This window comes from Coregonus clupeaformis, unplaced genomic scaffold (genome assembly GCF_020615455.1).
Source record: "Coregonus clupeaformis isolate EN_2021a unplaced genomic scaffold, ASM2061545v1 scaf0708, whole genome shotgun sequence".
Lineage (NCBI taxonomy): Eukaryota > Metazoa > Chordata > Actinopteri > Salmoniformes > Salmonidae > Coregonus > Coregonus clupeaformis.
In genome coordinates, this window is record NW_025534163.1 from 36,235 (window position 1) to 49,510 (window position 13,276).

The 13,276-nt window shown below is 43.7% G+C and overlaps 1 protein-coding gene across 4 annotated transcripts in view; it reads right to left on the minus strand.

Annotated features, from left to right (window-relative positions):
* The window catches only part of LOC121545198 (partitioning defective 3 homolog B), a 219,767-nt gene that overhangs the window by 22,532 nt on the left and 183,959 nt on the right, over positions 1-13,276 (minus strand). For all 4 annotated transcript variants that reach the window (XM_041855667.2, XM_041855666.2, XM_045216430.1 and 1 more), the window contains one exon: positions 97-173. In XM_041855667.2, coding sequence (XP_041711601.2) covers positions 97-173 — 77 coding nt within the window. The remainder of the gene's footprint in view (positions 1-96; positions 174-13,276) is intronic.

The window sequence follows — 13,276 nt, forward strand, 5'->3', positions numbered from 1 at the left end:
TTTTTCCATTATTGAATTGTAATTCAAATGTACTTCCTGAAATGAACTCCCTTCAATTCGAATTGAGCCAAACCCTGACGCGCACACACAGCCTACCTGGATTGGGCTGCGTACTGTCGCTCCACGTCCTCATAGCGGGGTGCCGGGCGGGTATCAGGTCCTCTGACGGCCATCTGTGGAGGAGAGGGGCACATAATGGTTAATGTTATTACACACCTGTCTGTCTGTCTCTGTCTACCCCCACCATCACTGGATAAGCCTGCGGATGGCTTAGTGTTTGGGTTCATATTAGGGTTAGTTACAGTATATGGGTAAGGGTTAGTATGGGTTAGTGGTAGCTGTAGCCTACAGTCAAGTGAGAGAGGGCAAATGATGTTATTACAAATACATGTCTGTCTACCCCCACCATCACTTGATAAGCCTCAGAATGGCTTAGTGGTAGGGAAGGACCCTTTTACTCGCATATGCGCCTAAATATTTTGCTGTGCGACCACTAATTAAAATTTAGAAAAATTAAGGATTCTAGCTTTAATATCTCAAATATTTTCCATTGTGCCCCTAAATTTCTTTGAGTGCGCCTACATTTTTCAACTTAGGTGCACACGTGCTCCTCGTAAAAAAGGTCAGCGTAGGGTTTGTATTAGGGTTAGCATTAGTAAAATGTATGGCGTCCATATTAGGACCGCCTCAGTCTCAGCAGGACTTGTATCGATCTTAGCCAGACTTTTTAAAATCTCAGCAGGAGTTGCCTCCAAAACTTGGTGCCAGGAAGAGTTGTCTGCGTCTGTCCTAATATGGACACTGTATTATCCAGTATGGGTTAGTAATGGTTCGTAGGGGGGGGGGAACAAAAACATGCAATCCCCTGAAGAGAGCTCTTTCCCTCCACATCCCCCTCCCCACACAACACATTCACTGTGTAGTTATTCCGTGTCACTATCATTATTATATAATTGTTTTATCTTTAATTCTGCATTGTTGAAAAAGGACCCGGAAGTAAGCATTTCACTGTTGTTTACACCTGTTGTTTACGAAGCATGTGAGAAATACAATTTGATATACATTTTCAATTTATCCAGAGGCCTGGGTTGTTCCAACTTATTATTTAACAAAAGTGCAAGGGTGCCAATATACTGTATTTGGCCGCAACTGTAACTAGCTACGACAAGGCTAAGCTTTACCTAACCATACCACCATACCCATAGCCTACTCCTCTGAAAATTCATGTAGAAACCCTCCATGTCTCGAGCTAGACATAAACCATGAGCATAAACCACATTATGCCTAGGGGTAGGCCATTTGGGTATTGAGTATTGAGCCGCTCCATCTTTGTGTGAAGGTTAAAGGCATTATGCAAAGAGGTGCGGGGTAATGGCTGTAGTTGCTGTGTGCCATTTGTCTCGTCGGCCATGTTCCAAATGGCACCCTATTGCTTACATAGTGCACTACTTTTGAACAGTGCCCTATCAGCTGGTCCTATGGGCCCAGGTCAAAAGTAATGCACTATATAGGGAATAAGGTGCCATTTGGGACGAAGCCAGGCAGAGCGGTAAGCCGGGGGCCAGGGCTCAGGTTAGAGCCGCTCTGTTGCATGTTAAGTCTGCTCATATGTGTCTCTGGGAAAGAGGGAGAGATGGGGGAGAGAGGGAGAAAGAATGAGAGGAAGAGAGAGAGAGGGGAGATAAGAGGGAGAGAGAGAAGGAAAGAAAGAGATAATAGAAGAGGGAAAGTGTGTGTGTGCCCAAAGGACTTTACTCCTCTGGGGTGGTGGTTAACACTTCCTGGAGTGTGTCTGAACCTCCTGAACCTCCATCCTACACACACACACACACACACGCGCATGCAAACGCACACCAGTACATGCACAAATCGGGGCATAACTGCTCACCATGGCAACGGGGTAGAGTATGAATCTAGATTCAGTGAATTATGGACGTTCAGCCAACATTTCTATTAACCACACACGCGCAGACAAATTATATTCATAGCAGTCTCTCCACAACTATTGATGGACACAGAAAAGATCATATAAAATGTTGTTTCCTATTAAACTCACACACATTTTGGTTATGAGCCTGATGATGTCATGTGTAAGTGTGTGTGTGTGTGTGTGTGTGTGTGTGTGTGTGTGTGTGTGTGTGTGTGTGTGTGTGTGTTGCTGTGGATCGCAGAGGCAGAGTTAATGTGTTCTACAGGCAGGGTAGCTTACAGAGGGCCATACTTTCTCTGGACTCACTAAGCAGCTGAGGCCAGGCCACAGCAGCCCATGGGGCATTGTGAGAGGCTGGGGTATCCCTCCTGCACTGAGACAGTTAAGAGTGCCATGTGGCAGCCAACTCTTCCCACCATGGATTACCCTTTTGTCATATGAAATTTGATGGATAATAAAGCTTTTTGAAATTAACCGGACTACAGACTGCCATACAAGACTGATGGACTACTTTTCCTCACAGTAAAAGACAGACGTCATAGCCAATGGAGAACCACACAGCAAGAACAGGGGCTTTAGAGTAAAGGAAAAGTTGATTTTCAAGCTCGAAAAATCAGCCTTTCTTGCTCGTTTTTTCCAGAAAACTAAGCGTCTGGAGTGCCACTAAGTGTGCCGCAAAAACACACCAATCAAGCAGCTAAAGCCAGCTGTCGCATTCATCAAAAATACTGTGCATATACAGGAAATGAATTTCCTGGAGCACTTCACTCCCCTCGCAATTTATAGTCACGTGCATACAATACGCCTCAAACGAGGGTCTGAATGTCTTGACATAAAATAAGAGGAATGCTTTCATGGTAAAACGGAGGTATGAGAGGAAAAAAAATCATCTTCTGAGCCTCTCTCTTTCTCGCTCCCTCTCATTTTGAACAGAGTAATTGCTTGTGTTCTCTCTGCCATCCATCCATCTCTGATGCTAATTAGCCGCATCTCTCAGTGAGGAATCGCAGCCTGGCACAAGGCGCCCCCCCAACCTCCTCCCGCTGGCACCGGACGCGCCCGCCTGCAGTCGGCTGGCATGAAGCAGCGGCGGGCGAGATCCATCCGATATCAGCCATTCCTCATAATTTTCCGTAATGAGATTCCATTGATTTCCGCTCGGGAAACAAACTGGCACTGAGGGAACAGTTTTAGCCGTGGCAGGAGGGTGGGTGCTTTCAGGGGGACTGAAGTCTCAAACTGTGTTACTTTGTTCAAACTGTGTCTCACAAAACTCAAACTGTTTCTTGCTAGAAAGTGAAACTGTGTCTCGATACTAACTCAAACTGTGCTCATGGTGTTTTGTAAAACAAACACAAACTGTGCTCAGTCAGTCTCTAATCAAATCTCACTCTGCGGATCTCTCCCCTATGTTTGGCCAATCTGGCCCTACAGTACATGTGGTATTGGTCTGTTTGACGCTTCACTGCTACAGTCATGCAGCCCTGTGCCCCCCAATGTCCCCTAAACACTCCCAGAGCTCGTTAGCAGTTAGCAGCAGATGGTTAGACTGGCTCATTTGGGGCCCAGTCATGCCTCCCCTTACAGCCATGTAAGGTTACTTCCAAACAGAGTGGAATGGAGAGCTAGCTTGAGCAGTGCAAGTACATGGTACAATCTGCCTGTAATTATATTGACTTGTTTTGGGAAATTGGGGTAGGATGGTGGGTGCAGGGGTAGGCTGAGGTTCAGTAATTTATGTATCAACTTGATTGTAGCCCTTGGGGGTGCGCTGTCCCATCGGCCTCTGATTGACTTGTAACTTCTCTACAACAGGGATGGCCAAAGAAGCCCTCCCCCTGGAGAGCTAAGTGGGTGCAGGGTTTTAGTTCAACCCTGTTGTAACACAGTTGGTTTGGATACCGGTCATCAAGGTCCCAGTGAGCAACTGATTATTAAAATCAGGTGTGCTAGATTAGGGTTGGAGCAAAAGCCTGCAGGAGGTACAGGAGAAGGTATTGGCACAATTGTGGGTTTGAGTGGTGTTCTCCTCGTGTTCAGGGTTACAACTTCCAAAGGTAGGGGTGTGAGGAAAATCCACAAAGGGTCTGACCAATTATTTTGGTGGAGGTGGTGAGGACAGGGGTATTTCTGCTTGTCTGGCTCCAGGTGAGCTGCAGTATCGGATCTCCTGCACAATTGGCCCAGCGTCGTCCAGGGTAGGGGAGGGAATGGCCGGCAGGGATGTAGCTCAGTTGGTAGAGCATGGCGTTTGCAAAATAATGTTTGCACTCACTAACTGTAAGTCGCTCTGGATAAGAGCGTCTGCTAAATGACTAAAATGTAAATGTAAAATGTATTTTAAATGTTGCGGTGCGTTTGCTCACAGCGCGTGTGTTTGTGAGAGGAAAATGTCCCCCGTAGTCTAGACACACATAGACAGAGGGCTTCCAGTACTATGAGCGTTGCAGTATTCTGTCAAGTCATGGCAGCATCTTCACCAAGGGAGCCTGCCAACATCAAAGATGGGAAATTATGATAACCTCAACACACTCTCCTGTAGGTCAAAGACTTCGAGCCTCGGGATAAAGAGGCCCAAATCAGTCCCGGTAGCCTTCGTCTGAGAAAACCTAGTCGGGACTGCGGTCACGGAATTCAGAATGAACCGACATAAAACAAAGAGAAGAAGAGAAGTGAAGCGCTTTGTGTCTGGGGACGAGGTGCAGGGGAACAAGGACGGAGAGGAGAGGGGGGGTTCCGTGTTCGGAATGACTCATCGTGACTTTGAAAAGAGTGGAGGAAAACTCTGGAGAGAACTGATGCGACACATTATAAATGTGTGTGTGTATTGCACATTACATGTTGGGTGTCTGCAAACACATTCATCAAAGAAACATCAGAGCGGACAGGGGAAAAAAGGCAATATCAAAAGCTATTCCAAAGACAACGGGAGGTAAGCTAGCTAAGCCACCGACGAAACTTAGAAACAAAACAGAATATACAAGCTCAGAGGCCACTGATAACACAGATTGAGGGTTGAAGATGACTTTGTCTCTAGATGCTGGTCTAAGGTCAATTTGTCATTATACCCTCTTATGGTTATGGCTAGGGATGTGAGGGAAGAACGCTGATCCTAGATCTGTGCATAGGTGTAACTTCTATCTCTAATGCTGCTCGTCTGGGGTGCAGGGTCCCAGTCTCTCTTTGGCCAGAAACATAGGTCTCCAGTTCAATTAACATACACTACATGACCAAAAGTATGTGGACACCTGCTCGTCAAACATCTCATTCCAAAATCATGGGCATTAATATGGAGTTGGTCCCCTCTTTGCTGCTATAACAACATCCACTCTTCTGGGAAGGCTTTCCATTAGATGTTGGGGTCTTGCTTCCATTCAGCCACAGGAGCATTAGTGAGGTTGGGCACTGATGTTGGGTGATTAGGCCTGGCTCGCAGTCGGCGTTCAAATTCATCCCAAAGGTGTTCGATGGGGTTGAGGTCAGGGCCAGTCAAGTTCTTCCACACAGATCTCGACAAACTATTTCTGTATGGACTTCGCTTTGTGCATGGGGGCATTGTCATGCTGAAACAGGAAAAGGCCTTCCACAAACTGTTGCCACAAAGTTGGAAGCACAGAAACGTCTAGATTGTCATTGTATGCTGTAGCATTAATATTTCACTTCACTGGAACTAAGGGGCCTAGCTTGAACCATGAAAAACAGCCCCAGACCATTATTCCTCCTCCACCAAACTTTATTGTTGGCAGTATGCTTTGGGGCAGGTAGTGTTCTCCTGGCATCCGCCAAACCCAGATTTGTCCGTCGGACTGCCAGAAGGTGAAGCGTAATTCATCACTCCAGAGAACACACTCCACCTCTCCAGAGTACAACGGCAGCGAGCTTTACACCACTCCAGCCGACGCTTGGCATTGCCCATGGTGATCTTAGGCTTGTGTGTGGCTGCTCAGCCATGGAAACCCATTTCATGAAGCTCCCGACAAACAGTTATTGTGCTGACGTTGCTTCCAGAGGCAGTTTGGAACTCAGTAGTGAGTGTTGCAACTGAGGACAGACTATTTTTACGCCCTACGGGCTTCAGCACTCGGAGGCCCGTTCTGTGAGCTTGTATGGCCTACCACTTCGCGGCTGAGCTGTTGTTGCTCCAATACTAGCACTTACATTTGACCGGGGCAGCTCTAGCAGGGCAGAAATGTGACAAACTGAGTTATTGGAAAGGTGGCATCTCATGACGGTGCCACGTTGAAAGTCACTGAGCTTTTCAGTAAGGCCATTCTACTGCTAATGTTTGTCTATGAAGATTGCATGGCTGTGTGCTCAATGTTATAAACCTGTCAGCAACAGGTGTGGCTGAAATAGCCAAATTCACTTATTTGAAGGGGTGTCCACATACTTTTGTATATATAGTGTAACTGTCATTACGAAAAGCAAGCATCTTTCTCTCCTTCTCTCTCTCACCTCCCTAGCTCTCTGTCTCCTTCGTTTGTGCAGACCAAAGGCAGTTACGAGTTCAGCGCTCTTCAGGGGGCCAAGCCAAAGTCCCCTGTAGCTCAGTTGGTAGAGCATGGCGCTTGCAACGCCAGGGTTGTGGGTTCGTTTCCCACGGGGGGCCAGTATGAAAATGTATGCACTCACTAACTGTAAGTCGCTCTGGATAAGAGTGTCTGCTAAATGACTAAAATGTAAATGTTCTCGTCCAGTCCAGCCTCAGCTAAGCCTTAGATAAAACACATACACGCGCACACACACACACAAACATAAATGTAACACACCCGCACGCAGGCAAGGACACACACACACACACGTGCATACGTACACACACAAGCACTCACAAACTCACACAAACACGCACTAGGATGACCTGGGTGTGTGTGTGGTGATACGTTTTTTCTTTTTAGAACCCCACCAGAAACAAATTCACACACAGGCACACACCATCCAAGGGCACCAAACCTGAAATATGTGCAGACCAAAGGCAGTTACGAGTTCAGCGCTCTTCAGGGGGCCAAGCCAAAGCCTCCCGACCCACCCTGCCCCATAACTACTTACCCACAGGGTAATCACTTAACCATAGCCCATAGCCGCGTGCACACACACACACACCTTTCAGGGCTGGAGCGAGGGCCACTGCACCGGCATAGCTATTGTGATTAAAGGCTAGTTTTTGTCCCCACTTTCAATTTGGGCTAGGCCGAACTTCTCAATTATACTGCAGCTTATGTAATTATATGGGTCTGTTAGAAGTTAGTCTTTGTATCATACTCCAGGAATAACTGAGCGACTGACATAGTTAGGAAAGGGAGGGAGACTATGTTCAGTGAAATGTGAAAGGGGGTTACAATTGGGCACTCAGTTATACCAAAGTGTCCAATAGACATGCTGACGTGAGAAGAGCTTAGAAGGGAGAGAACGAGAGAAGGGAGAGAGCAGACCTGGGTTGAAATACTTGAAATAATTGTAGCATTTGCTTTAGCCTGCCTAGAGCGCCAGAGTTTGCAGTTTTGCGACTAGGACGCCCACAAGCCTCAAAAGACTCGCCTGAAGGTAGCCCGGTAACAGTAAAAAAAAAAAAAGAATGGAAGTATACACTGAGTATACTAAACATTTAGAACACCTGCACTTTCCATGACATAGGAAGGGACTATGATCCCTTATTGATGTCAACTGTTAAATCCACTTCAATGTGTAGATGAAGAGGAGGAGACAGGTTAAAGAAGGATTTTTAAGCTTTGAGACAATTGATACATGGATTGTGTATGTGTGCCATTCAGAGGGTGAATGGGCAAGACAAAAAATGTAAGTGCCTATGAACGGGGTTTGTGTCAAGAACTGCAACGCTGCTGGGTGTTTTACGCTCAACAGTTTCCCGTGTGTATCAAGATGTCCACCACCCAAAGGACATCCAGCCAACTTGACACAACTGTGGGAAGCATTGGAGTCAACATGGGCCAGCATCTGTGTGGAATGGTTTTGACACCTTGTAGAGTCCATGCCCCCAACAAATTTAGGCTATTCTGAGTGCAAATCAATTAGGAAGGTGTTCCTAATGTTTGGTATACTCAGTGTATATGGAAGTAGTTTAGTGCCAAAAAAAAGGGGCTAAAAATAAATAAATAAATGCAAATAGCTTCCTGATCTTTCTTATAACTCTCAGATATAGGACAGACACTTCAAAACAACCGTCCTTTAGACATTTTTTGGACTGTGTTTTTCCATGTATGAATCTGTTATTCAATGCGTTTCTATGGCTAATAGCATTAAGGCCAAATTCAATGTTTCATAAAAAAAAAAGTTTTTATATCTAAAGGGGTCCTAAAATTCAAACTCAACTATCAAAATGATCCTTGGTATGACCATCTTAAAACAATTCCATATGTTAGCCCCACTATTTATTGTTTCTGCAGTGAGGATTCACCCTCTTTAGATAATTATTTTGTAACTTATCTGCAGAAAAATATTGTTTTGAGCTCAAAAAGCAGTAGTAACAGTATGCAAATCAGGGTGCCAAATGAACGGCTCTTTCACCGATGCGATTCGGTTCCCGACGTTCACTAAAAAGATCCATGAAAAAAAGCTGTTAGTTCGTGAACAACCCATCACTAAAAACTAGGCTGTCGAAGTATGGTGTCCAAAAACGTTATGTATTGTCATAAATAATTAAATTTTTATGATAAAATATTCACTTAGCCACTCACTTGGGTGAAAGCTACAGGACTGACAGCCACAAAATGCAACAATCATCTCTGTCACTAGCAAACATAGTCATGGGTGGTACTGGTATGACTAAAATTCACTGGAAAGGCACCCTGGGAAATAAATATGCAAATAAGGCTTTACATCCTATAGTGTTAAAACAACACCCAAAAACGAGTTAATGTACAGTGAGGGAAAAAAGTATTTGATCCCCTGCTTATTTTGTACGTTTGCCCACTGACAAAGACTGATGATTGCTTCTGTGGACAGGTGTCTTTTATACAGGTAACAAGCTGAGATTAGGAGCACTCCCTTTAAGAGTGTGCTCCTAATCTCAGCTCGTTACCTGTATAAAAGACACCTGGGAGCCAGAAATCTTTCTGATTGAGAGGGGGTCAAATACTTACAGTGGTGAAAAAAAGTATTTAGTCAGCCACCAATTGTGCAAGTTCTCCCACTTAAAAAGATGAGAGAGGCCTGTAATTTGCATCATAGGTACACGTCAACTATGACAGACAAATTGAGAAAAAAAATCCAGAAAATCACATTGTAGGATTTTTAATGAATTTATTTGCAAATTATGGTGGAAAATAAGTATTTGGTCACCTACAAACAAGCAAGATTTCTGGCTCTCACAGACCTGTAACTTCTTCTTTAAGAGGCTCCTCTGTCCTCCACTCGTTACCTGTATTAATGGCACCTGTTTGAACTTGTTATCAGTATAAAAGACACCTGTCCACAACCTCAAACAGTCACACTCCAAACTCCACTATGGCCAAGACCAAAGAGCTGTCAAAGGACACCAGAAACAAAATTGTAGACCTGCAACAGGCTGGGAAGACTGAATCTGCAATAGGTAAGCAGCTTGGTTTGAAGAAATCAACTGTGGGAGCAATTATTAGGAAATGGAAGACATACAAGACCACTGATAATCTCCCTCGATCTGGGGCTCCACGCAAGATCTCACCCCGTGGGGTCAAAATGATCACAAGAACGGGAGCAAAAATCCCAGAACCACACGGGGGGACCTAGTGAATGACCTGCAGAGAGCTGGGACCAAAGTAACAAAGCCTACCATCAGTAACACATTACGCCGCCAGGGACTCAAATCCTGCAGTGCCAGACGTGTCCCCCTGCTTAAGCCAGTACATGTCCAGGCCCGTCTGAAGTTTGCTAGAGTGCATTTGGATGATCCAGAAGAGGATTGGGAGAATGTCATATGGTCAGATGAAACCAAAATAGAACTTTTTGGTAAAAACTCAACTCGTCGTGTTTGGAGGACAAAGAATGCTGAGTTGCATCCAAAGAACACCATACCTACTGTGAAGCATGGGGGTGGAAACATCATGCTTTGGGGCTGTTTTTCTACAAAGGGACCAGGACGACTGATCCGTGTAAAGGAAAGAATGAATGGGGCCATGTATCGTGAGATTTTGAGTGAAAACCTCCTTCCATCAGCAAGGGCAATGAAGATGAAATGTGGCTGGGTCTTTTAGCATGACAATGATCCCAAACACACCGCCCGGGCAACGAAGGAGTGGCTTCGTAAGAAGCATTACAAGGTCCTGGAGTGGCCTAGCCAGTCTCCAGATCTCAACCCCATAGAAAATCTTTGGAGGGAGTTGAAAGTCTGTGTTGCCCAGCGACAGCCCCAAAACATCACTGCTCTAGAGGAGATCTGCATGGAGGAATGGGCCAAAATACCAGCAACAGTGTGTGAAAACCTTGTGAAGACTTACAGAAAACGTTTGACCTGTGTCATTGCCAACAAACGGTATATAACAAAGTATTGAGAAACTTTTGTTATTGACCAAATACTTATTTTCCACCATAATTTGCAAATAAATAAATTAAAAATCCTACAATGTAATTTTCTGGATTTTTTTTTCTCATTTTGTCTGTCATAGTTGACGTGTACCTATGATGAAAATTACAGGCCTCTTTCATCTTTTTAAGTGGGAGAACTTGCACAATTGGTGGCTGACTAAATACTTTTTTCCCCCACTGTATTTCCCTCATTAAAATGCAAATCAATTTATAACATTTTTGACATGCGTTTTTCTGGATTTTTTTGTTGTTATTCTGTCTCTCACTGTTCAAATAAACCTACCATTAAAATTATAGACTGATCATGTCTTTGTCAGTGGGCAAACGTACAAAATCAGCAGGGGATCAAATACTTTTTTTCCCTCACTGTAACACCACAGGTGTTAATTCTGTAACACTGAGAAAGTGTAACAGCATCAGCTCTAATAAAGTGGTAATTTAAGTCGGAATTTGCAACACTCATGGTGTTAGGGACCCAACAGTCTTTGAAAAGTGTTAGTTTAAGATAGTGTGGGTGTTCAAATTCTGATTGCACATGCGACCTGAATGCAGTCATATCCAACCGTTATAGTAATTTCAAGCAATAGTCGTGTGGTCACCTAGATGATCATTTTAATTGAGACAGCTCCATCGCACTGCTTTGAGACAAGCAATGCCAGATTTAAATTTTTACTGAATCTCCGTTTGGATATTTGGTAACAATTAGGCAGGAGAAATGTTAGCTAAATTGAGGTAAGTGCTCATGATCATCTTATTCTAGTTTGCTCATATATTAACTGATCAAAACATTTTCTAGTGTAGTGTATTAAGATTATGTCTTTGTTAATGTTTTTTAAGTGGAACTGAAGGGATGTTTATTTAGTGTCAGAGGGAAGGTTTTAGTGTGACACCCCGGATAGGACAGAGAAGTCTGTGTGTTGTAGACAGGGGATTGGACAGTAGAGGGAGCCACCCCTATCTTGGGAAGATTATATATACTGGGTAAAAGCGAAGAAGAGGTTAGAACAGACATTATCTTTGGACACTGTTCTCCAGCCCGGCAGGGTCTGTAAACTTATGCTGACATCTTGTGATATAAATAAAACTTATAATCAAAGTACAGCCTAAGCGGACTCTTTGTTTGACAGCAATAATTACCAGCATTGACGCGATACGACAAATGGAGGCTCCGCTGAGATTGGTCTGCATCGTTCTTGTGTTCCATTCATGAGCCGCGAGGTGACTACCGCTCAAGCCGGCTATAAGGTGAGATTCCTCACAAATTTTGGGCGTTGGTTGGTTGGCTGGCTTATGGATGTGCGCTGGTGAAGGTGTACCATGTAAATTACTTGGGTAGATGTGGTTTTGTTGCTGTCGACTAAGGGTCTGTAATAATTATTCTAAAATTTGGTTGCATTGGTAAACGGCGCAAATAATAGGAATCCTAGAACAATTGATGGTAGTGAATAAAGGCAGATGAATAAGGCAGATATACGTATACAATTAGGGCATTGTGAATCTGGAAAGACCTCGGAAACGAGGCCATCATAGGATGGGCCGAAAATCCTCTAACGCATTAGGTGTTTTGGGTTAGTTCTGGGAACTGGAGAATGGAATATACATTCTGTTGTATGTTACCGCCCAGCTGGTGTTTGACGAAGCATTTGTCTGATGTGACCTCTCATAAGAATATCCATAACTCACGGCAGCATAAAGTTAGTGGTAAAGGAAAAAAGAATTTAGGCACAATGCAAGTTACATTGTTACATGCCACATGGTAGATACATGCTAAGGCTAAATGCTAATGCTAATTGTGTTGTATGCTAACGTGTGACCTTAGAGGGCCATTGCGATGGAATAAAGCCTCTTAAATTATGTTTGTGTGTGTAGAATTCAGTTTCTATGCATTGTGAGCTCTGTTAAGTGTTATTGTTTGACTATAAGGGGTAAAAGAGAGGAGCTGTAGCAGAACGCTAACGTTCTGTTGTCTGGAAATCGTATCGTTAAATGTATTGCGCATGCGTTTAATTTTACGGCACTACACTACAACACGGGGGAGTTTACGGCACTAGATTATGACACGTTTGATTTTACGGCACTAGACTACAACACGTTGGATTTTACTAAAACTACAACACGGGGGATTTTGGGTAAATTGGTCATACTTCTGTTAGGAGGGGTGCTGCAGGGAGAGACGGACACAGACGAACGTAGAGATTTGAAAACGAATGGAATGTTCTGGTTGTTACGTCGGCTGTTTGAAAATGAAACTATTTGTTGAGATCTATTGAATTTATAAATTAGATATATGTTGACGGATTAAAATAAATAAAATAAAATGACGGATTAAAATAAAATAAAAATGTTATTGAGCTATTTATTCCTGAGTTAATTCTTAGAGCGAATGTGACAGAGGAATATTGAATGATTGAAGTGACTCAGTGATTGCATAACCTGCTAAATTCTTGTCTGTTTCTATGCTCTTTTGTCATATGAGAGGCGATAGGACGAGAGGAGTGATTCAGAGGAGAAAGAAAGAGAGGTGCTGACGCGACAGAGGAGTCAAAAGGTTTTGGTGCTGTTCTGTTTACAAAATCTTCCCCTATAGGATATTTGATGTTATGACAATTTCACAGAGGCTTGGCAAAAACTGATTCATTAAAAATTGAACTTTGGAGTTTCGGTGCATGAGTGGGTTTGATTACAGTTGTGTTGGGAATCGAGTACTGACATTATTCTGTAAAATTAAGATAATTGGGTGCTTATAAAGCAAGGGGTTTATGGGTATTGTAGTGTTGTAGGATTGGAAGTCTTTATTTTTGGATTGCTCTGAAGTTGACTACTTGCATT